Here is a 25,857-nt window from a genome sequence, read left to right on the forward strand (position 1 = left end):
CCAGTAGTTTCAGAGTAGAAGATTTTTGTAAAAGTTAACGGACGACGACAGACAACGGACGCCAAGTGATGAGAAAAGCTCACTTTGCTCATTTGGCCAGGTGAGCTAAAAAGCAGTCAGATAAAACCGCACTATAACTTTTGGTCAAGTATCTATATTTTGCCCATTGTTCTCTATTCTATATATTTCAACATCCCATTATTCTCTTTTCTTTATTTCAGTTTTCCTTATTCTCATGTTTTTCTTGCCCTTTTTGCACTTTTTACGCATTCTCTACATATGAGGGTCTGGTCTCCATTTCTGTATTCTTTAATTTTGTAGGTCATTTTTCTTTATATATTTTGCCCATTATTCTCTAGTCTTTATATTTTAACACCCCATTATTCAGTGGCGAATCCAGCCATATTTTAAAGGGGGTTCCAACCATATGCATATGTCCCCATTCAAAAGCATTAATCGTCAAAAAGGGGGGTTCGAAACCCCCGAACCCCCCCCCCCCCCTCCCCCCTGGATCCGTCACTGTTATTCTCTATTTTTTTGTGAGGGCCTCAAGGTAGATTAGTGAATGCTAATTGAGTCACCCTCTTTAAATAAAGTCATTATTATTATTATTATTATTATTATTATTATTATTATTATTATTATTATTATTATTATTATTATTATTATTTATTTGTTTGCCCTTTATTTCTATATTTCTTATTTTTTTGCAATTTATTCTGCCCATTTTGCACATTATTTCTCTATTATGTAAACCCTATCCCCATCCAGACCCTCATTTATTGTGTAAACAGTAAACCCTAGCTTTCTAGACCGACATTTATCAAGTTTATGGTAACTTCTGGTATGTCCGTTTAAACCAAAATTTATAATTTGTTGAATAAATTTGAGGCATAAAACTTGAAAAACTTTTAGTTTTTTTTTAATCATTTTTTTTTCTTAATGGCAAAAACAAATAAATGTTAGAACTACAATCTTGCCCTCTACTTTGAGCACTACTTTGAGGTGGTGCGAGTGGAGGTGCTCCGAGCTGCCGTAAAATGTTATTTATCCAATCAGTGACGTTTTAACAAACACGTATTCACGTTTGGACGCATCGAGACTTTACGTTCAATGTTACGAAGAAGGAAGTATTGATGTGCAATATGGCAGCGATGTGGACGCTGTTGAAAGTTTTTCTGACAGTTTTCTGTTTGAGCCTTATTCAGAATTCATTTGCTGTGCAGAAAAATAAACAGGTAAGTAAGTCATCAATTTGATGACGCATTGCCTTTTTTGTGTGAACTGCATCAGAGGAAACCCTGCGCTATATAGCGAAGAATCTAACATCCTTGCCGGCTTACGAAGTTACGTTCTCAACTCTCCTTGAGTTTACCATACCGGCCAGTAATGTTTATAGTTAATAAAACACACCAATATCATCTTTAACTGTATGAGTACTTCGTAGTAACTAATACTGTGATATTTTAATATACATTTTAAAAAAATTATTCGAAGCAGTTGCTATACATGCTGGGACTATTATCAGTCAGGGGACTTACTTAAATTAGTGATGTTCTAAATCACTGATTCAAGTAACATTACCTCCATAAAGGTTGGAAGTAAGAGTTGTCTTTCTTTAATAATCACCTATTTAAGTAGTACAAATTAATCACTAGACTAAGTGATTTAATTTTATTGTAGCTTTAAATATAGAATACTAATGATCCAGGGACTAATTATGTTGCTAAAATTATCAGAACCAACATCTGTGTTGATAGGATGACCGGGTCATGTCAGGTGATGACCTTTTACTAAATCTAGGATAATGACATAAAAATCACTTGTTTAAGTATCATACCTCAATTTCCTTCCAAAAAATCACTTCTTTAAGAATCATTATGTTAATAACCCCCACTAATTTTAACACCCCTGAACAGTGAAATTTTGATCGCGAACAGTAGAATTTTATTACATAATCTTTAAGATGAAACCTTGAATTTGACAGGAAAAATACTCCCACTGCTGGGAAAAATCTGTTAAGAAAGTATCAGTTCATTTTGTAAAGCCATTTTTATAGCATTTTTTCAACTAAAATAGAATTTGCAGCTAAATGATTGCATCAAAGGCATAAACATTGCTGCTTTAAAGAAGCAAAAAGTTCATTTTTTTTCAATTTTACTAATGAAAAGATATTATCTAAACCTATGTGTTTAAAATTTTGGTAAAACTACAAGATCACAATTTGTGACAAAACATCGAATTTGCTACTTTAATAAGTGATTTAAAAATCACTTATTTCAATAAGTCCTCTGACTGATTATACTAATGGGACTGGAAACTGATAGATCTGTTGAGATTTCATTGCCCCGATAGCGGATTATTGATTTTTTGTTTTGATTGACAGCTTATGGTGTCACGTAGTAAATTAGCATTCGGTACATGAATGTAAACAATAGATTTCGGCAAACAAGTCAGCATATATATATATAATACTGTTAAAATTGGTGGATTTGAAATAAAAAAATAATTATTAAATTAATTAGTTTAAATGCAAAAAATAAATATTGTTTACGAAAAATTATTAATAAGTAGTCAATATATTATTGTTGAAAATAAACCAGATATAGTCGAAATGCCGGCGCTTTACTTGACCGCTAAGAAAACAACGTGTCAAAGGTTAACAGATCATAATTAATCCTGACAAAAACAAAAAAAAAGTGTGCAATAAAAACAATGTTTACAATTTCAGTTCATAATTAATTCATATAACAAAAGTTACCCGGGTCTCATAAAGATATAGCCACATTGTTTTGAACTTTTGTGAACTTCGTCTTTACACCAAAATTTCAATATGGCTGTGAACGGGCCTACTTTTGTAGTTCTAGTTATGGAACCTAGTGTACATATTTTCACAAAAGTCATATGCTAATGCCACCAGAAGACCATTACTAAGCAAAATTAACCCTGATTATAATGAAAATATTGTACACATAAAAAGGAGTAGGTAATTTTATAGGAACAGTATAATTTATTTGAGCCGTGCATTTGGGTTCCGGTTGTAATGAGAAAGAGATTTATATTCCACTTTTTATTTTAAAAAGTGACAATAAAAAGTAGGCAAATCCAAACAATAACCTATAAATATGATTTTACAACAAACCGAACTGGCATATCTCTTTTCAATCAACAGTTATAAGAAATTTTATGAATCATATACTTTTTTCCACATCATCCCCACGCTATTTTCATCCTGAAAATTTCAATCTTTATGTGTCATTTTTATACGACCGCAAAAAAATTTTGCGATTGTATATTGGTATGACGTTGTCGGCGGCGTGGTCGTCCGAAGACACGTTGGTTTTCGCACTCTAACTTTAAGTTTAAGTGAATGGATCTCTATGAAATTTTACCATAATGTTCAATACCACATAAGGAAGGTGGGGATTGATTTTGGGGGTTATGGTACCAACAGTTAAGAAATGAGGGGCCAAAAAGGGGCCAAAAATAAGTATTTTTGTAACTTCCAGACATAACTTGTGTGTTAGTGTATGGATCTCTCTGACATTGTACCACAAGGTTCCATATCACAAAGGGAATGCTGGGATTGATTTTAGGGGTAATTGCCTCAAAATCTTAGGAATTAGGGGCCAAAAAAGGGGCAAAAAACAAGCATTTTTATATGGACAAATACTTCAGTTCAAAACATAATTTAAATCAGTGTAAGGGAGATAAATCAAATACATCATTTTAATTACCTCCCTTACACTGCTTTTAAATTATGTATAAAGTAATGGTTTATGAACAATGGGAGGGAGGTAATCCACATACAACGTTTTGATTACTTCCCTTACACTGCTTTTAAATTATGTTTAAAGAAATGCATATTTATAAAGGAAGACCAGTAAAAATATCTGCAAATGTTGCATCTTTTTTTTTTGCAAAAAAATCCATATGAAAGATTTTACACCATATTTTAAATTCTATTATAAAACAGATTAAGTTAGCACTGTGGTAAATTTAAATGGGTAATTATGGTTGCAAAATTATGGTTGCAAATTCCAGTGGAAATTTGATTTGAGATTATGACCATATCTTGAGGGAAAGAATTTTTTGGGGGAAAAAGGGGGGGGGGGGGGGGGGGGGGGAGTAATTTTCATTTCAGATTTCAGAAATTAAAAAGAATTATTCTTCAAATATTTTTTTTTTTTTTCAAATTTCAAATATTGAAAAATTTCAAGAAGTAATCTTTAATTGCACAGTATGGCACATTAGATTTGTAATATCTTTGACCACATTTATTTATTTGTTATGCCAAATGTAACCGTGTATTTAGATTTTTAATTTTGGGTCCAGTTTTCAAATTGGTCTACAATAAGTTCCAAAGGGTCCAAAATTAAACTTAGTTTGATTTTAACAAAGATTGAATATAAGGGGTTCTTTGATATGCTGAATCTAAACATATATTTAGATTTTTGATTTTGGGCCCAGTTTTCAAGTTGGTCTAAATTGGGGTCCAAAATTAAACTTTGTTTGATTTCAACAAAAATTGAATATATATGGGGTTCTTTGATATGCTGAATCTAACCATGTATTTAGATTTTTTATTTGTGGGCCCGCTATCACTTTGGTTCATATTGAGGTCAAAAGGGTCCAAAATTAAACTTTGTTTTATTTCATCAAAAATTGAATTATTGGGGTTCTTTGATATGCCAAATCTAACCGTGTATTTAGATTTTTAATTTTGGGTCCAGTTTTCAAATTGGTCTACATAAAGGTCCAAAGGGTCCAAAATTAAACTTAGTTTGATTTTAACAAAAATTGAATTTTGGGGTTCTTTGATATGCAGAATCTAAACATGTGTTTAGATTTTTGATTATGGGCCCAGTTTTCAAGTTGGTCCAAGTTGGGGTCCAAAATTAAACTTTGTTTGATTTCAACAAAAATTGAATATATGGGGTTCTTTGATATGCTGAATCTAACCATGTATTTTGATTTTTGGGCCCCGTTATCAAATTGGTCCACATTGAGGTCAAATGGGTCCAAAATTAAACTTTGTTTGATTTCATCAAAAATTGAATTCTTTGGATTCTTTGATATGCCAAATCTAACCATGTATTTAGATTTTGGATATTGGACCATAATAGGTAAATTAAAATTTTTTAAGTTCTTAGACCACATTCATTCTGTGTCAGAAACCTATGCTGTGTCAAATATTTAATCACAATCCAAATTCAGAGCTGTATCAAGCTTGAATGTTGTGTCCATACTTGCCCCAACTGTTCAGGGTTCAGCCTCTGCGGTCGTATCAAGCTGTGCCCAGCAGAGCATTTTATTTACACTTAAGACTGGATTTGGTGATTAATACAGTCATGGGTACTACTTGTACAAGTAATTATTATTTACTTGAAGAAGTAAATAAAATAAACTTATATAAGTTAATTATAATGTTTGAATAATCTCCCCTTAATTTTCTCAAAAATTTACTTGTATAAATAAATTTTTTTTACAATCCCACAAAAATTCTCAAGTTTTGAGATGTAAAAACATGCCTTTAACAATTTTTCTCAGGTTAGCTCATAATTTTTTATTAGAGTTCAATGTTTCATCTCATTAATTCAACAAAGAAACTGATTGCGTAAAGATCTTAGGTATTTGCGCAAGGTCTTCAAAAATTGCCCCTTGGGGGCTTGTAAATGAGCAGTGTTCTGAAGATAACAGACAAATGAGATTTTCATTGTCCATGAAATTACACTTAAATGATTAGTAAAGACATCTGCAAAGGACAGACAATCAAAAATTCTATTAGAGCAAAGAAGTCCTAAGAATGCAAGAAAAGAAGATAGGATGACTTTTTTACTTGTATAAGTAAAAAAATCTGAATGTCTAAGGGACATAACTAAGCCGAATTTTTTTTTACCTATACAAGTAAATTAAATACACTTGTATAAGTATCCTACAAATTTACTTATATAAGTATATTAATATTTACTTCTTCAAGTAAATAAAAATTACTTGTACAAGTAGTACCCCTGACTGTAATAACAACTGTCAAAGATCGAGATATCTTTTATCATTATAGTAATCATGTTTAAATTAAGGATTATCATTTCGAATAACTATAGAATAAAAAGAACAAATTACCGAAATTACAAGATCAAGGCACGCTGTCACTGTCAAAACAATATGGCGTATCGATAAATAGCGCAGGTAAAGTCTCGTTCTAACGACCGTGATGTTGATATTATTACACTGATTGGTGTAACTGTTTCCAGTCCCGTTAGTATAATAGTCCCAGCTACATGTTGAGCTCAAGGAGTAATACTACGTACCATAATAGTTTGTTTTCCCCCTAAATTTCTAGTCTTTGTTAAATTGGCACTTTTCAAAAAATTTTGCAAAATTAATACAGGGTTGGCAAAAACCCGGGTTTTATGAGTATTGCCCAGCCCAGTGGGAAATACTGGGAAAACCCGGGTTTTACCGGGTAATACTGGGTAATATGAAATACTGGCCTGAATTTTAAAGAGGATTCAGTGATTAATCACAAATGCAATACGTATAAAAATAAAACATAATAATTTAATTTTCATACATGACTGACACATGATAGTACACACCATCTTCATCAAAAAAGTATCTAATCTTATACAATATGTCAAGGCTTAAATCCAACCAATGTTTTTGCTACTTGAATCAATGAATTAATTGTAAAAATTTTACCCATTTCAAAATAAGTTTATAAAAGTCTATTATTTTCATGTTGTCTTTTAGGATTTACTTACTGAAAAGGTACAACAGATGACAGAATGGAACAACAAGAAATCTGTTATCAAGTTTAATGGAGATAAATTTAAACAGTATGTTAGAACTGCACCTAGAAATTATTCAGTAATCGTGATGTTAACTGCTCTACAGCCTAAAAGACAGTGTTCTGTATGCAAGTAAGTTTAAAGGTGTTTATATAAACATAATTATAATTATTGTTTATTAACACAATAAATACATACATGTACATGATGTACATAAAATAAACTAAGTATTTCAAATGCTTTATGATTCAGATGCACAGATTGGAGTCATGTTCATGATGTTATTATAGTCTAAAAAAAAACCAAAGTATATAATTACCAATGATTGGCCTGGAAATTCTGATATCTATAAAACTTCTTTATACATATAGATTTTGCAAAACAATTTGTTTATAAATGTAACAAATTCTGCATGCTTAGAGTAGAAGAATGGCTTATATTCAACTTGAAGTGATTGATTGTTGTTTGCTGAATGTTCATTGGCAAACAGTTTATGCATATTCAGGAAAACACTTCATCAGGTGAACCATGAAACTGGGTATTGCAGCAAAAATTTGACAAAAACTATAAACCAGGCAACAGGAACCATATTTCTTTTTCAAATTTTGCTTACATTAATTGATTTTCAGACAAGCCAATGAAGAGTATGTAATCCTGGCTAATTCTTGGAGGTACTCCCAGCAGTATTCTAACAAATTGTTTTTCGCTATGGTGGATTATGATGATGGTGCAGATGTGTTTTCACAGGTATGTTATTAATATAAGTAACTGAATGGTATAACTGTATGTTTTATACTAGAAACAAAAAATGAAAACATTTTTAAATTCTTCTAAATTTAAGGTACCTGTATATTACAAATATAAGGAATATGCCGTTAGTTTATTACATAGAGAACATTTCTTTTTAAATGATTACCATGATTACAGTAAAATTTACCCAAATAATTATTAAACTTAAAAAAAAAATCGATATATATATACAAGTATTAAAACTAAAGATACAATATCACTACAACGAATCAGAAGCAAAGGATTGATGGAAGTTAAAACAACATCCAACAGATAACTTTTCAATCAGATTCAGTAGAAAGACATGGAAATATGACATGAATACAAATCCTGCTTTGTACTAGGCTGACAAGTTGAGGCAGATTTGTAACGCTTCATGGAGCTCACCAGTTAATATTCTGAAGTTTGACTTGCCACTCCCTCCTAGGTTATTCTGATATTGACCCACCCAAAATGTTCTCTTGTCTGAAAAGACATGAGCTATGAAGTAAGCAGCAGTCTTGTATTGTAAAAACCTTGGTATCACCAAGCTTGGATTAGAAACACAGTCAAAATGACCCTGCTACTGTGAGGCTGCCAAGGTAGTTTATACAATGTAGATAAATGACATGATAGTTTGAATTTGAATTTAGAATGTTGATATCAATCTGGTGTGAAGTTATGAAATTTGTTTATTGAATTAATATAATGTATATATACTTTATCTTCATAGCTGAAGATGAACACTGCTCCAGTATTTATGCACTTCCCAGAGAAAGGCAAGACAAAGAAAGGAGACACTTTAGATATTAACAGGTTTCACATAACAGATTACTATAATAATATGTATAATTGAAGACAAAACTTTGCAGTAATTGACATTTTAAAAATTATAAGGGAATGTCATATAGGATTTTTTGTTTTCGTTAATGTTTTCTTGATCATCTTGGAAGATATTTCCATAAAAGTTCATTTAAATTTTATGAAGCCAATAACATTCTACCATCTGTTCTCCTAGTAAAATATTAAAAACTTGTTTTTATTTCAGAGTAGGATTTTCTGCAGAAGCCATTGCTAAATGGGTACAAGAGAGGACAGATGTACAGGTAGCGTTATATTGATTAGATAATTCAGTAAAATCTAAATGTATATATGTGTTGTTACAGATGTGACCTTGGACCCTGTCGATGTGGGGCTATAATATTACAGCTTCTATACGAAATCTGTTTTTTTTGCTCTAATGGCTTTCAATACTTTAAAGGTTAGCTGACTTCTTGTGGTTGCAGGTCTTGACAGAGCCAAAAATTAAAAAAAAATCAAAAAATTTCTGGATTTTGGATTGGAATGCCCTTCTGTAGACTGCCATAACCATAACAATTTTCTCTGAGATTACAACTTTTGTAGTTCATGTGTTCACTGAGGTCCACTGTCCATGCAGGCTGCAGAAAGCTACACTATCAGCACCCCTTAGTCTTGCAGGTCAAGAAATAGGAAGAAAAATTGTCATTTTTTTTTTTTGCATGAGAGGACCAAATTTGGAGCAAAATCTCTTACTCTTGTAACTGCCATTCAACCTAATTAAGGTAACCATGATAGGGATCAAGGGAAAGGAATTTGGTCACAAAAAATAAAATGATTACTTTGTATATGTTTTAAATAACAATGCATCCTTTAAAGTTTTGAATGTCAGCAGACTTAAGTTTGAGCTATATGCTTTAAAAATACATCAATGCTCTGAAAAGATAGGTTACTTTTGTTAAAAATAGCACATGTTTTCCATTTTCTTATAATTGTCTAATGGTGACTACCAAAATTTTCAATGTTAGAAATCTTCCTGCAATGCTTTACACACAAAACAAATCTTTTAAATACCACATTGCCCATAATTTGATAAATGTTTTTAAATTTAAATTATTTTACAGATCAGAATATTCCGTCCTCCTAACTATTCAGGGACACTTGCTTTAGCATTGCTGTTTGCCTTGATTGGTGGATTGCTATATTTGAAGAGAAACAATTTAGAATTTATCTACAACAAAACGTTTTGGGGAATTGGAGCACTGGTAAGATATTTGCATAGATATAGTACTCTAATAGTAATGTTTGAAATTATGATATTACCGTAGAAAATCAAAAAACTTCTCCATCATATATACTGTTTTACCTCTCTCTGTCCATCCGTCCGTCCGTCCCATGAATATTTTTCGTCACATCTTTCTCAGGAACTACATCATACGGATTTCTGAAATTTGGTTTCAGGGTTTATATAAGTCAGCTGTACTGTGTGATGCGTTTTCAGATTCATCACTCAACAATTTCCTGTTTACCGAACACTTACATCATTTTACACATGACATCCAAGTAGTTGAAAATTTTCATCACATTTATCTTAGGAACTACATTACAAGGATTTCTGAAATTTGGTTTTAGGGTTTATATGAGTCAGCTATACAGATTGATGCATTTTCAGATTCATCACTCAACAACTTCCTGTTTACCGAACACTTACATCATTTGCATATTTGGGCGGGCTATCATCAGCTTGCAGTAGCTCGCAGTTTCACTTGTTGTTTCTAAAAGTGCCACCTATATATATACATATTTTATGCCCCTGCCTCTGCGGAGAGGGGCATTAAGTGTTAAACTTGTACGTCTGTATGTCCGTCCGTCCTTCCTTGCGTAGGTCCCAAAATTAGTTTCCGTTCTCTAACTTTAGCTTGCCTCAACCAAATGTTATTAAATTTATACACAATGCTTATAACCATTAAAACACAGATCAAGTTCGAATCACTTTTACAGTTCTCTAGTTTATCAATATATACAAGTGGGGGCAGCATATGTGTCCCATGGACACAATCTCCATTTTTTTTTTAATATTTGATAGTTATTGAAAATTTAGTAAATAAAATATCTTTTCTTTATAATTTGACTGTCAGTGTTTAATGCTACATTGTCAAATATTGATTCATAGTTTGACAAACTCTTTGTATTTTTTTATGAGTAATGTGATCATTATAAATTCCCTACCATTAGAGAATATAAGGTTATACGGCTGTTCCAGAAATGTCTGAAGATATTTTATTCTGACTCCATAAACACAAACATATTTCTTGATAGTTTATTGCATTGATTTTTTTCTCAAATTGCCCAGTCCCATACAGCTATTTAGATATTAGTGCCTTCAAACACCCCCATGACTATTAATTGGAACAGCCCATAGTTTGCATTGCTTAACTGATTATTTATATTAAAACAATTTTTAGGTAATAATTTTCGCAATGACATCTGGACAGATGTGGAACCATATACGAGGACCTCCTGTAATGCACAAAAATCCACAAACTGGTCAGATTGTAAGTTTTTGTTTTTACATGAGGTACAAGGGTTTAAATGTTTGGTGTTTTCATCTCTTATTTGCAAAAAAAAAAATAAAGTTGCATGTGTTACACTTTTGAAATTGTAATAAAAACTCAAACATTTTAATGCAATTTATAGTGAATAGGTAAACTGTAGAAAAACTAATTATCAAGGGCCCAGGATGTTCTAGATACAGTTTTAAGAGCCAAGATGTTTGTATTGCTTATTTGACCTTGGAAAAATTGTTTAGAATTTGTGAACGGTATGGTAGGTTTTCAAAAAGTGTAAACAAAAATTCATAAAACCAATATAGAAAAAAAGTTAAAAAAAAAAACAGCTAAGGAAACATCCATTTATTCCATATACAGTACACACAAGATGTTTCTCTCAGGCTAATTTTGAGTGATTCACTGTGAACTGAAGCAGGGTGACTGCTAGTGATTAAAGGTGATTCTTCTAATTTATGCTTTTTTCACACACACACATATATATTGCCCATGGAAATATTTAGTAAGATTTTTCAGATTACCCACAATTGTCTGCAGTCACTGTGATAATTTTCTGTTTTGTTTTATCCTGATAATCATGTGGATCTAATGACATTACTGCAGCAATTCAAGTGTGGTTGTTATAGGAGTCTTTGATAGCAACAGTCTGGTTTCCTCTATAAAAGAAACGACATGAAATTTTACACATATATGAAGAAAATGATGTAAAACTTTTAAAAAAATAAACAAACAAATACAAAAAAAAAAAAATAACCTTTCATATTTTAAAGACATTGGTCTTTTGCATGATCAGTTTTTATTTTATAAGGAAAAGGCATTAACAAATATGAATGTGATCTAACATTTTATTTTACTTTGATATTTGCATGTTTTTTTCTATGTTTTGCAGAATTATATACATGGGAGTAGCCAAGGACAATTTGTTGCAGAAACATATATAGTCTTTTTATTGAGTATCCTGAAATTAGTATCAGGTCATTTACCAAATTATGATTTATGTTTCATAATTTATAAGAAAATGTTAAAGAATAATCTTTTTAACTTGCTGGAATTTCAAATAATTGATAATTCCCTTTGTTAACTTATTGCAATCCTTTTCAAAAATGAAGATGTTGAAATGTAAATATTACATAAACACAAACATTCTGGATATCACCTTTTAGTGGACTGCTTAACATTTTGGTAGTCAGGTATTAGTGTGATTTTTCAAACTTATATACATTTTGTAGACACCAAAATAAGTATACATTTGATTCTAGTAACTTGATATACAGTTATTTCCCCTTTTGTAGTTTCAAAAAAATAACTATTGAAATAAACATCTTTTCTGTGGTTTGAGGCAGTAAATAAGAAATATTTGACTGTCTTTTCTGTCCATGTTTTCTTTAATACTGGTATGTATAGTTCTGTTTTAGCTATATATCAGTCAAAGTTCTAGATTAATTTTATAATCATTGATAACAACAAAAAAAAAATATTTCAGATGATTTTTCCCTTAATTTAGAAGTTTTTGTTTCAAAAAATTCACCATTTAAATCACAATAACTGGATCTATTTGAATGCATTCAGATGTGATTGAAAAATGAAGTTCTAATAATAATGACATCAAGTATTCATATATAGTACAGTTATTCTCTTAAAGTAAAGCTTTAGGCACAAGAAAATTATGAAAATGAACAATATATTAATATGTTGATAATGTGAGAATGTGTAAAGCAACCAGCTCATTCACCAACTAAGTAAAAGTCCAGTAACCAATACACTAAAACCTAAATAAAGTCCAGAAATCAACTTGCTCTCAAATTGAATAAAGTCTAGTAACCAGCTCACTCAACAACTTAAGTCCAGTAACCAACTAGCTCACCAACTAAATAAAGTTCTGTTTAACAATTAAGTGTCATTTACAACTGAATAAATTACCAAGAATTTGAAGAAAAAATTTATTTGGAAAATATTTGCAATCCAGAATAAAGGGTTGGAAATTTAGTAATTTCTAATTAAATCTTGTCAAAGATCAATTTTCTGTAGTTATGGTTTTGATATTTTTAGGGGTAGCCAAATGCAATTATCCTTTAGTTAGCCCAAACCATTAAACATAAATGTGTGTATGGTATAATTCAAAAGTACCTGCAATAAGAATATACAATGAATCATATTCTAGTGTATTTAATGTATGTGAGACCAAATCATCTTTGTTGTTGAGCAATGTTGAGGTAACTTATCCATTTAAAATCTTGACTGATACAGGTTAACTCTGATCCTCTGAAACAGACACTCCTGGAATCTGGTATAGTTTGTTTACTTAGTATCTTTAATGTTGCTCATAATTTTGCTGGTTTAAAGGTGACATAATAACAGATACTGACAATCATACTAACATTTATTATTTTCTTTTTTATTATACTTTTTTTCTGTTTTTTTACAACTGGTCAGTGGAATTTGATTTTTTTTAAAGAGCAATTTTAACAGTTGTCAGTATTGAACTCAATATTATTCAGATAAAATGGTTTCCTTAATATGGCTTTACTTTGAATAGGTCAACCATTGCATTTGGGGTTTAACTTTTAACATTTTTATAAAAACGATTTTACCTTTATCAATCAGAGTGAAACATAATAGTATTTCAAATTGCTGGAATTATTTTGATTTAGTTACTGATACATGTATTTAGAATTTTTAATTAGATTGCATGAATGATAGTGTAATTGATATATGCTTTATTTTTATTTTTGGTAAAATTACGGCTAATAATCACATGGAATCAACCGCTTATAATGTAAAAGGCTTGCAGAATTTTATTTGATTTACTTTTTACAAACTTAGTATTTGTAATTATACTGAAACAGGATTTTAGTTCATATTGATATTAAAAGATTGTTTGGTATAAAAACAAGGAGATGAGGTATGATTGCCAATGAGACAACTATCCACCATGACCTGGTTGTTCATCTCTCAGTTAAATGTAATCTTTTGTCAAATATAACCAAGGGTTAAATCATTTAACTAAGGGTTACGTAACCAAGGGTTGAAATTCTGTTGTTCAACTTCTTATTAACCTGGGGTTATGTAACACGGTTAAATTTTCAGTGAATATTCATTTTTGTCAAAATAAGAATTATCTTCACTTTCCTCTGGTCCTAGAAAAACTGTTTGGTCAATAAATATGATTTATTATAAAAAAAACAATACGCTTTCAGCGTCTAAGGACAACAACATGGACGTGACAGAGAGCACCTTTTGTTTGAAAAGAAGTGTTGATCGTAAATAAAATTATTAAAGATAAAAGATGTTTAATTTTGCTGCATCAATTTTTTTTTATTAACATAGAAGATGCCAGGGTAAACAAAAATATTGATTTAAGAAAGTTTGATAGGTACACAATATGAAAGTAACCTTGATGCAAAAAAAGGGGGAAGGACTAAAACGTAATAATCAGTTTTTATTTGATACTAATGGTTGTAGAAAACAAAGAATATGTTGTATCAAACGTTTAGTGACCTTTCCAATCTAGTTATAAACAGGGAATCGTAATTTTAGACAAACTATTCCTTGGTTAAAATTTAACCGAGGTCCGAAGCAAGGTTAAATCTGAATTATCTAACCAAGGACTTAACAAAGGGTTAAATCTAACCTCAGGATGAGCAACTGAAAATAACCTATGGTTAAATTTCAAACAAGGATTATGATATTTAACCGTTAGTTAAAATTTAACCAAAAAATGAACAACAGGGTCCAGATTTCAAATGAAGTGAATGTAAGAGTTGATTTAAATTCAGCTATTTTTTAAACCTTTTAGTTTCTACTAGTGGTAGAACAGGAACAATATTAAATTTCATATATTACATTTGCGATTTCTTCACATTTGAAATAATTTGTAAACAAAGTTTTTTTTAAATTAAAAGTATAGATTAGATTAAAATAATACTAGGTCTTGATCCTTTATGTTGATGTGGATTTTACGAGAGAGAGTATATAACAAGGTATATAAACAAGTCCTTCCAAAATTCTTTTACATTTATATATGAATTCTGTTTTGAAACATAGACGATTCATTTTTGTCGAGCCTGCGACTTTTGTCGCAGAAAGCTCGACATAGGGATAGTGATCCGGCGGCGGCGGCGGCAGCGGCGTTAGCTCACATCTTAAAAGCTTTATATTTTAGAAGGTTGAATACCAGGATGCTTCATACTTTGAATATGGATGCCTCATGTTACGAAGTTTCCGTCAGTCACATGTCCAATGTCCTTGACCTCATTTTCATGGTTCAGTGACTACTTGAAAAAAAAGTTAACATTTTTTGTAATGTTAAATTCTCTCTTATTATAAGTAGTAGGATAACTATATTTGGTATGTGCGTACCTTGCAAGGTCCTCATGCCCGTCATACAGTTTTCACTTGACCTCAACCTCATTTCATGGATCAGTGAACAAGGTTAAGTTTTGGTGGTCAAGTCCATATCTCAGATACTATAAGCAATAGGTCTAGTATATTCGGTGTATGGAATGATTGTAAGGTGTACATGTCCAACTGGCAGGTGTCATCTGACCTTGACCTCATTTTCATGGTTCAGTGGTTATAGTTAAGTTTTTGTGTTTTGGTCTGTTTTTCTTATACTGTATGCAATAGGTCTACTATATTTGGTGTATGGAATGATTGTAAGGTGTACATGTCTAGCTGGCAGGTGTCATCTGACCTTGACCTTGTTTTCATGGTTCAGTGTTTATAGTTAAGTTTTTGTGTTTTGGTCTGTTTTTCTTATACTGTATGCAATAGGTCTACTATATTTGGTGTATGGAATGATTGTAAGGTGTACATGTCTAGCTGGCAGGTGTCATCTGACCTTGACCTCGTTTTCATGGTTCAGTGGTTATAGTTAAGTTTTTGTGTTTTGGTCTGTTTTTCTTATACTGTATGCAATAGGTCTACTATATTTGGTGTATGGAATGATTGTAAGGTGTACATGTCTAGCTGGCAGGTGTCATCTGACCTTGACCTCGTTTTCATGGTTCAGTGGTTATAGTTAAGTTTTTGTGTTTTGGTCTGTTTTTCTTATACTGTATGCAATAGGTCTACTATATTTGGTGTATGGAATGATTGTAAGGTGTACATGTCTAGCTGGCAGGTGTCATCTGACCTTGACCTCGTTTTAATGGTTCAGTGGTTATAGTTAAGTTTTTGTGTTTTGGTCTGTTTTTCTTATACTGTATGCAATAGGTCTACTATATTTGGTGTATGGAATGATTGTAAGGTGTACATGTCTAGCTGGCAGGTGTCATCTGACCTTGACCTCGTTTTCATGGTTCAGTGTTTATAGTTAAGTTTTTGTGTTTTGGTCTGTTTTTCTTATACTGTATGCAATAGGTCTACTATATTTGGTGTATGGAATGATTGTAAGGTGTACATGTCTAGCTGGCAGGTGTCATCTGACCTTGACCTCGTTTTCATGGTTCAGTGGTTATAGTTAAGTTTTTGTGTTTTGGTCTGTTTTTCTTATACTGTATGCAATAGGTCTACTATATTTGGTGTATGGAATGATTGTAAGGTGTACATGTCTAGCTGGCAGGTGTCATCTGACCTTGACCTCGTTTTAATGGTTCAGTTGTCAAAGGTAAGTTTTTGAGTTTTGGTCTTTTTTTCTAATACTATATGCAATAGGTCAACTATATTTGGTGTATGGAAATATTTTATGATCTTTATGTCAGTCGCGCAGGTTTTATATGACCTTGACCTCATTTTCACGGTTCATTGCTCAGTGTTAAGTTTTTGTGTTTTGGTCTTAAACTATAAGCAAAAGGTCAACTATATTTGTTATATGGAAGAATTGTTAACTGTACATGTCTGCCTGGCATGGTTCATCTGACCTTGACCTCATTTTCATGGTTCATTGGTCAATGTTTAGTTTTCTTGGTTAATGTTAAGTTTATGTGACAGTTGTAATAAAGCTTTATATTTAGGACTATCAACATAATATCAATGATTAGTAAAGAAGGCGAGACATTTCAGTGTGTGCACTCTTGTTACTTTTATATGTAGCTTCATGTACTAGTAATATGTAGGTTTAGGGGAAAGAAATATATGACTGACAGAAAGAATATTTATACAGATATAAAATATTATAAATGTGAAAATGATCCTTAACCAGCTTTCAGATGCAGCAGTTGTTGGAGGGTTCATAATGTTGAATGAAGCTAATAATATCAAAGGAGACAGTGGAAAAAGAAGAAGTAAGTTTAATTTACTGTAAACTAATTTAGTCATTTAGACTATAATAATTTGATTTAGAATTTTTAAATGCCCACAAATATTGGATGTATAAAGAAATAACATTGTCTGTTTGTCTATTTAATCAAAAATGTCTCTCTTTGGTTCTGAAAAATAATAAAAAAAATTTACACAATGATATAATTTGATAAGTTCCCTATTGATTTCAACAATTTTCAGAATTGTAGTTTTAGAGATATTTGACATGAATTGTTGCAACTGTGAATTACCAATTGACAATTTTCAAATTTGTGTTTTTTTTAAGTGTTCTGCAACTTTATTAAATCATTAAAAAATTACAGTTGGTAGCATGTTTACTTATAACTTAACTTTTCTTATTGGGTCTTTCGGAAAATTTTTAGATTTTTCATTCCAGAGTTAATTAACTTTAATCTTCAAAATTATAATAAATTTGTTAATGTCAAATGATTATTAAGTTTGCTATATTAAATCTGCAATAAATATTTTACACAACTTAAGTGTTCTATAAATACCAAGATTCTGAAAATTTCTTGCACAGTATTTGGTCATAATTTTACATCTAACCCCTTGTTTTATTAATTTTGTATTTACATTGTGCCATAGATCAAATTTATTCATTCAGTGTATGTTCACTTGTTTTTGTTAATATGTCTTTTGATTGAGTTAAGCCATTTCAATTGATATTTTATAGTGTGTCTTTCTATGTTGTGATGTTACACTATTGTTTCAGGTAGTGTGAAGGTTGGCGCCTATTAAAACGTTTAAACCCACTGCATTTGTTTGCACCTGTCAGAAGTCAGGAACCTGATGTTTAGTGGTTGTTGTTTGTTGATGTGGTTCATAAGTGTTTCTCGTTTCTCGTTTTTTATATAGATTAGACCGTTGGTTTTCCTGGTTGAATTGTTTTACACTAGTCATTTTTGGGGCCCTTTATAGCTTGCTGTTCGGTTTTAGCCAAGACTCCATGTTGAAGGCCATACTTTGACCTATAATGGTTTACTGTTACAAATTGTGACTTGGATGGAGAGTTGTCTCATTGGCACTCATACCAATACCACATCTTCTTATATTTACTAATAAGTCATAATTTTTGTGTAATGTGTTATATATAGCTCAACATGCAGACTTATACGTTCAGGTATTTCACATCCAATTTTTTATGGAAATATTCTTTATAAAGCACAAAAATGTCAGTATTCACCTCTGAAACTAACAAAACCTTTAAATAGACTTATTAAGAAGGGATATAGTTACGATACTGTTGTCAGGTCATTAAAGATTGCATATTTTGGCGTTAATATTGATTCACTTATAGGGTCTTTGCATCGGCACTAAACACATTTATTTAAAAACCAGTTGTTGGCATGACACGGGTTATGTTCTTCTCATATATGTTATGATGGTATGATACTAAACCCCTAACGGGAAGGATTGTGCCTGATATTCATATGATGAAGACATAATCTTTCAATCAGTTTAATTGAAGTCTGGAGCTGGCATGTCAGTTAACTGCTAGTAGTCTGTTGTTATTTATGTATTATTGTCATTTTGTTTATTTTCTTTGGTTACATCTTCTGACATCAGACTCGGACTTCTCTTGAACTGAATTTTAATGTGCGTATTGTTATGCGTTTACTTTTCTACATTGGCTAGAGGTATAGGGGGAGGGTTGAGATCTCATAAACATGTTTAACCCTGCCGCATTTTTGCGCCTGTCCCAAGTCAGGAGCCTCTAGCCTTTGTTAGTCTTGTATTATTTTTAATTTTAGTTTCTTGTGTACAATTTGGAGTTTAGTATGGCGTTCATCATCACTGAACTAGTATATATATTTGTTTAGGGGCCAGCTGAAGGACGCCTCCGGGTGCGGGAATTTCTCGCTGCATTGAAGACCTGTTAGTGGCCTTCTGCTGTTGTCTGTTCTGTGGTCGGGTTGTTGTCTCTTTGACACATTCCCCATTTCCATTCTCAATTTTATCATCATTAATATGATACAGTTCAACAGCCAGTTGAAGCTACCTCTCTCTCAATGTTTTACAATTTTCGTCCGTCGTCGTTAGCTTTTTACAAAAATCTTCTCCTCTGAAACCACTGGGCCAAATTTAACCAAACTTGGCCACAATCATCATTAGGGTATCTAGTTTAAAAAATGTGTCCGATGACCCCGCCAACCAACCAAGATGGCCGCCATGGCTAAAAATAGAACATAGGGGTAAAATGTAGATTTTGGCTTATATCTCTGAAACCAAAGCATTTAGAGTAAATCTGACATAGGGTAAAACTGATTATCAGGTCAAGATCTATCTGCTCTGAAAATTTCAGACAAATCTGACAAGCTGTTGTTGGGTTGCTGCCCCTGAATTGGTAATTTTAAGGAAATTTTGCAGTTTTTATACGACCGCAAAAATGAAAAATTTTTTGGTCGTATATTAGTATGACGTTGGCGTCGTCGTCGTCGGCGTCGTCCGAAGACACATTGGTTTTCACACTCTAACTTTAGTTTAAGTGAATGGATCTCCATGAAATTTTACCATAAGGTTCAATACCACGAAAGGAAGGTTGGGATTGATTTTGGGGGTTATGGTACCAATAGTTAAGGAATTAGGGGCCAAAAAGGGGCCAAAAATAAGCATTTTTGTAACTTCCAGACAATAACTTGTGTGTAAGTGTATGGATCTCTCTGACATTGTACCACAAGGTTCCATATCACAAAGGGAAGGCTGTAATTGATTTTTGGGGTAATTGCCTCAAAATTTTAGGAATTAGGGGCCAAAAAAGGGGCAAAAAACAAGCATGTTTCTAGTTTCATGACAATAACTTGTGTGTAAGTGTTTGGATATTTCTGAAATTGTACTACAAGGTTCCATATCACAAAGGGAAAGCTGGAATTGAGTTTGGGGTAATTGCCCGAAACGTTTAGGAATTGGGGGCCAAAAAGGGGCCAAAAATAAGCATTTTTCTAGTTTCCAGACAATAACTTGTGTTCAAGTGTATGGATCTCTCTGAAATTGTACTGCAAGGTACCATACCACAAAGGGAAGGCTGGTATTGAGTTTGGGGGTGATGAATCATAAGGGGGTTCAAAAAATTTTGGAGGGGGGATTTTTTGTTTTTCTTTTTTTTTTTTTTTTTTCCTTTTTTTTTTCTTTTAAAATTTTCCATTTTAAGTTGGTTATTTCTGATTAATATTTAAAAGCAAATAATAATGATATGGTAGGAGATACACACCAAACAGCATGTGTAAATTATTATATAATAAGTATTGTGCAATAGCAAGAAATTTTCAATTGCACAGTATTGCACAATAGCAAGAAATCTTCAATTGCACAGTATCGGCAATAGCAAGAAATCTTCAATTGCACAGTATTGCGCAATAGCAAGAAATATCCAATAGCACAATATTGCGAAATAGCAAGAAATTGTCAATTGTACAGTATTGCGCAATAGCAAGAAATATTCAATTGCACAGTATTGTGCAAAAGAAGATACTTCGTATAAATTGCTTATTTCTTGATCAATTTCAATGGGGTTTTATTCTTGAATTCTTGGGGTTCTTTAATATGCTGAATCTAACCGTGTATTAAGTTTTTGGATTTTGGGCCCCATTTTTAAATTGGTCCACATTGAGGTCCAAAGGGTCCAAAATTTAACTTTGTTTGATTTCATCAAAAATTGAATTATTGGGGTTCTTTGATATGCCGAATCTAACCGTGTATTTAGATTCTTAATTTTTGGTTCCGTTTTCACATTGGTCTACATTAAGGTCCAAAGGGTCCAAAATTAAACTTAAGTTTGATTTTAACAAAAATTGAATTTTTAGGGTTCTTTGATATGCTGAATCTAAACATGTATTTAGATTTTTGATTATGGGCCCAGTTTTCAAGTTGGTCCAAATCGGGGTCCAAAATTAAACTTTGTTTGATTTCAACAAAAATTGAATATATGGGGTTCTTTGATATGCTGAATCTAACCATGTATTTAGATTTTTGATTTTTGGGCCCCGTTATCAACTTTGTCCACATTGAGGTCAAAAGGGTCCAAAATTAAACTTTGTTTGATTTCATCAAAAATTGAATTCTTGGGGTTCTTTGATATGCTGAATCTAACCATGTATTTAGATTTTTGATATTGGACCATACTAGGTGAATGTCAAATTTAAAATTTTTAAGTTCTTAGACCACATTCATTCTGTCTCAGAAACCTATGCTGTGTCAAATATTTAATCACAATCCAAATTCAGAGCTGTATCAAGCTTGAATGTTGTGTCCATACTTGCCCCAACTGTTCAGGGTTCGACCTCTGCGGTCGTATCAAGCTGCGCCCTGCCGGAGCATTTTATTGGTTATTATCTTGAATATTATTATAGATAGAGATAAACTGTAAACAGCAATAATGTTCAGCAAAGTAAGATCTACAAATAAGTTGTCATGACCAAAATTGTCAGTCGACCCCTTTAGGAGTTGTTGCCCTTAATAGTCAATTTTTAACAATTTTTTGTAAATTTTTGTAATCTTTTACAAAAATCTTCTTCTCTGAAACTACTGAGACAAATTTAACCATACTTGGCCATAATCATTATTAGGGTATTTAGTTCAAAAACTTTGTCCGATGACCCCGCCTTCCAACCATCATGGCCAACTTGGTTAAAAATAGAACATAGGGGTAAAATGCAGTTTTTGGTTTATATCTCTGAAACTAAAGCATTTAGAGCAAATCTGACAGGTGGCAAAAATGTTCATCAGATTTAGATTTATCTGCCCTGAAATTTTCAGACGAATCCGACAATCTGTTGTTGGGTTGCTGCCCCTGAGTTAGTAATTTTACAAAAATTTTGCAGTTTTTTTTTTTATTATCTTAGATATCATTATAATATCTAATATCTAATACTATTAATTATGATTTTAACCTTATTTTACATGATTTCCAAAGCATCAGTAAATACAGGTGAGCGACACAGGCTCTTGAGAGCCTCTAGTTGTTGACTGCAAACATTTATTTTGTCATGTTTCTTTTGATTTAAGAAAAAAGATTATATATATTGAGTTGAATAGATATAATTGCCAGATTCTGAAAAAAATTTTAACTAGCATATTTTGTGCATGATGGAAATTAGATGCATTTTATAACTTTGTGTTCTTATTTCAGTTCTTGCATTGGTTGGCCTAGGACTTGTTGCCTTCTTCTTTAGTTTACTGTTATCAGTGTTTAGATCTAAATACCAAGGATATCCTTACAGGTTTGTATGCATAGCATTTTTTGTTCCAAAAAAAACCCCTAACTTTTATGTTTTTAATTAATAAAACCTATATTTTCACCACATTGCAATCAATGGGAAAAATCTAAAGCTCTGCTTCCTGTCAAACAGATTATGGTACCTGTGTTAAAGATGTCCATTTTATTATTTATGGCTCTGAAAACACATTTGTCCATCCTGCAATCTGTCTATTATTACACATACTTATCGTATAGTTTTGGACGGATTCAATGTTCAGAAAAATCTAAATATGGTACCATTTTATACACTTGTAAGGGATGTATTATGGTAAACCATTGTCTGTCCATCTAGCCATTAGTCCATCCGTGTATGTTAACACTTAAAATAAATAAAATTTGCATTAAACCATTCTCATGAAATCTTAACACAACATTAGGATTGAGCGAAAATAGCTAGTTTTTGATTTTGGAAATGTTTTGGTCTGTCATCCCTGAGTAACAGGACTTTTACTTCCATCTAACACACATTAATAGACATTTGTATAGACCCACTTAGCTACAAGTATATATTTTGATGCAAATTTATGCATTGTTTCAATGTATTGATTTAAATTGCTAAAAATTCATAAATGTATATCTTGTTTTTATGAGAATCAATGAATATCAGATACAGAATAGTTTTCCTAAAAAACTTTTAATTAATTAATGATAAATTATAATTTTGTTCTTTAAATCTGCAACAGTGTTAGATATTTAGATGATAACACCTGACTAGTGGGAAAACATAATTGTGTAACTATAAATGACGATTTAAGACATAAACTGAGACAACTGTAAAGGTATTCTCAAGCATAAAATAAATATTGGATTTGTACAGTACAGAAAAGAATTATATATAATCTTTGATTTGTAAGGAATTTTATGAAAAGGTCTTTTAAAAATTTATGAAATTTTTCAACTAATATATTTTGTACTTTGTTTTTCAGCTTTTTGTTTAAGTAAAGAATTAAAAGGAAGCAATGGTGTTTTTTATGTGTGGCTGTTGTGAAGATGCAATCAAGGACTACTAGGACATTTTGTTATGAAAATTTATATTGTTGAAAGCTAGAATAATGATGAATGTTGACTGACAGTTTGTCTGCAAAAGCTGTTAAATTGTGCTGTACCTACACAATCTGGCCTAATAAGCAGAAAGTTCTTGGATGAATGTTGTCTTCAAATTAATCAATTAAAGGAGAATGTATGATACAGCTACTTTTTTGGCCCCTTATATTTGGAAATTAAAAAATGTTATATATCTGTCTAATGACATTGTTTAGACTTATAGTAAGCAAGTTAGTTAATGTTATTAAAAGTCATCACATATATAAAAGATAAAAAAGTAACATGAGCTCTAAATGTCTAAGGAGCTTACAAAAGATAAGTCGGTCAGACAATTTATTTGTGAATTTTTGTCTTGCATATTTGCTTTATAGTAAGTCCTCCAAATTTCTTGATTTTAAAGAAAAACGACCATAATTATTTCTCCGTTTATAAGAAATGAGTAAACAAAATTATTTATTTGCCACTATATGTCTCATTGGAAAGTTTTAATGTGATGTTGTGAGGCTGATGTTTATATTTGAATTAATCAAACACTGTTTGTTTGTAAACTGGCTATTTTAAGGCAATCATGTCAATCGTGACATGTTTATCATCACAGATGATGTTTCTTGCTAAAAGCACCAAATTATATTATCTTCTTCATTTATTGGTTGAATTGACATAATTTTGATTGTGTTGGAAGAATTTTACTCAATGCAATCTCAGGGGTCAGATAAAATCTCTGATCATACCTCCTTCTCTGACTCAATAGTGTACATACATTTAGCAATCAGAAACATTTTTGAATAATCACAGAAAAGGATTTACTGTCTGATGTGCATTAAGAAAAATAATAATTACTTTGAATATTGGTTCTATTAATTTTGATTTTGAAAGGGAAAAACATAAATGAAGATTGAAAATTGTAATTATTGTAATTATTGTTAATTGTTGTCAGGTTTATACATTGATAAATGGGAAAATATCTTTTTTAATAAAAACAAATTATTTGTTGTTTTCTTCATATTTATAATTAAAGGCCAATTTAGTCCTATTTCTGAACTTTTTTTAGGTAGTTATACCCTGCTCTGAAGGTGGGGATATTATTAGATATCTTGGTGTAATCAGGGGTGTACAGAATTTCCACCGTTGTTGAAAATTCATACACTGGGTTACACCCTGAGGCGCAGCCGAATGGGTGTATGAATTTTCAACAACGGTGTAAAATTCTGTACACCCCTGATTACACCAAGATAACGAATTTATTTCTCATGAACAATTCCTTTACTCATTTTTAAACCAGGATGTAAAACTGAAAAATGGTAATGAAAAATTTCCAGTGTAACATTTTTTCAACGTCGATGTTGCTGCGCCTTTTCAAATACTTTTTTCTTTATTTTTGGGAAATTCAGAAATTTTTTGTGTTCTTTTGAATTTTTGGGGAAAAAAAATTTTAAATAATGTTTTTAATTTTTTTTCATTTTTTTTCCTCAAATTTATTTATTTATTTATTTTTTATTTTTTTTTTTACATTTTATTTTATTTTTTCTTTATTTTGGCAAAATTTTATATTTTTTTATTTTTTGACAAAATTTTATTTATCCCGGGGTGAACAAGGGTGGGGTATTATTTACACCGGGGTAATCAACCAATCAGATTGCAGTATTTTTGCTGCATAAGAAATAAACTGTTTTACCCTGTCTTGTCTGTTCATGCCCTTACATTTCTGTTGCATTTTTCACAGGAACTACAAATAATAACTTCATGAAATTTGTTATCAGACATCATGTCAGCATGCTATACTGTGTGACATGGTTTCAGATTCATCGTTCATCAACTTCCTGTTTACAAAAAACTATTCTAAACAAAATTGCAATGTACGAAATTTTTGTTACATTTTTGTCTTAGAATGCGAGACGTAGGGTTACAATCTGGCAACAGAAACAACATAAACTATTTGCATAAAGCTTTATATTTTTCTGTTATATGACCTATTAGAGTTAGTTTTCTCAATTGAATTGTTTCATATTTTTCATGTCAGGGCCTTTTATAGCCAACTGTACAGTATGGGTTTTTCTCATTGTTGAAGGCCATACTGTTGCCTATAATTGCTTACATCAACTTCATTTTAACTTGGGTGGATAGTTGTCTCATTGGCAAAACATACCACATCTCCTTATTTTTATATAGATGCTTTATACCTTGTATGCAAATGCCTTATGATACGAAGTTTCCATCTGTCGTATGTCCATTGTCCTTGACCTCATTTTTATGGTTTGGTGAGTTTTTTTGTCATGTGAATTACTCCCTTTTTATGAGTGTTAGAATAACTATATTTCATATATGGGATCCTTGCTAGGTCTACTTGTTCGTCAGACAGGGTTCATCTGACCTT

General features: G+C 31.5%; 1 protein-coding gene across 1 annotated transcript; it reads left to right on the plus strand.

Moving 5' to 3' along the window:
• The first annotated feature begins 1,091 nt into the window (after positions 1 to 1,091).
• LOC127714923 (tumor suppressor candidate 3-like) lies at positions 1,092 to 24,482 on the plus strand. The gene is made up of 11 exons (XM_052220944.1): positions 1,092 to 1,238; positions 6,754 to 6,923; positions 7,421 to 7,538; positions 8,293 to 8,375; positions 8,608 to 8,665; positions 9,482 to 9,622; positions 10,823 to 10,912; positions 11,814 to 11,877; positions 17,074 to 17,148; positions 22,311 to 22,401; positions 23,366 to 24,482. Exons 1-11 carry the CDS (start codon positions 1,137 to 1,139, stop codon positions 23,379 to 23,381), a joined length of 1,008 nt encoding a protein of 335 aa, XP_052076904.1. The 5' UTR covers positions 1,092 to 1,136; the 3' UTR covers positions 23,382 to 24,482.
• Positions 24,483 to 25,857: the final 1,375 nt, after the last annotated feature.

The sequence above is a fragment of the Mytilus californianus genome, unplaced genomic scaffold (genome assembly GCF_021869535.1).
Source record: "Mytilus californianus isolate M0D057914Y unplaced genomic scaffold, xbMytCali1.0.p SCAF_9, whole genome shotgun sequence".
In the NCBI taxonomy this organism is placed as follows: Eukaryota; Metazoa; Mollusca; class Bivalvia; order Mytilida; family Mytilidae; genus Mytilus; species Mytilus californianus.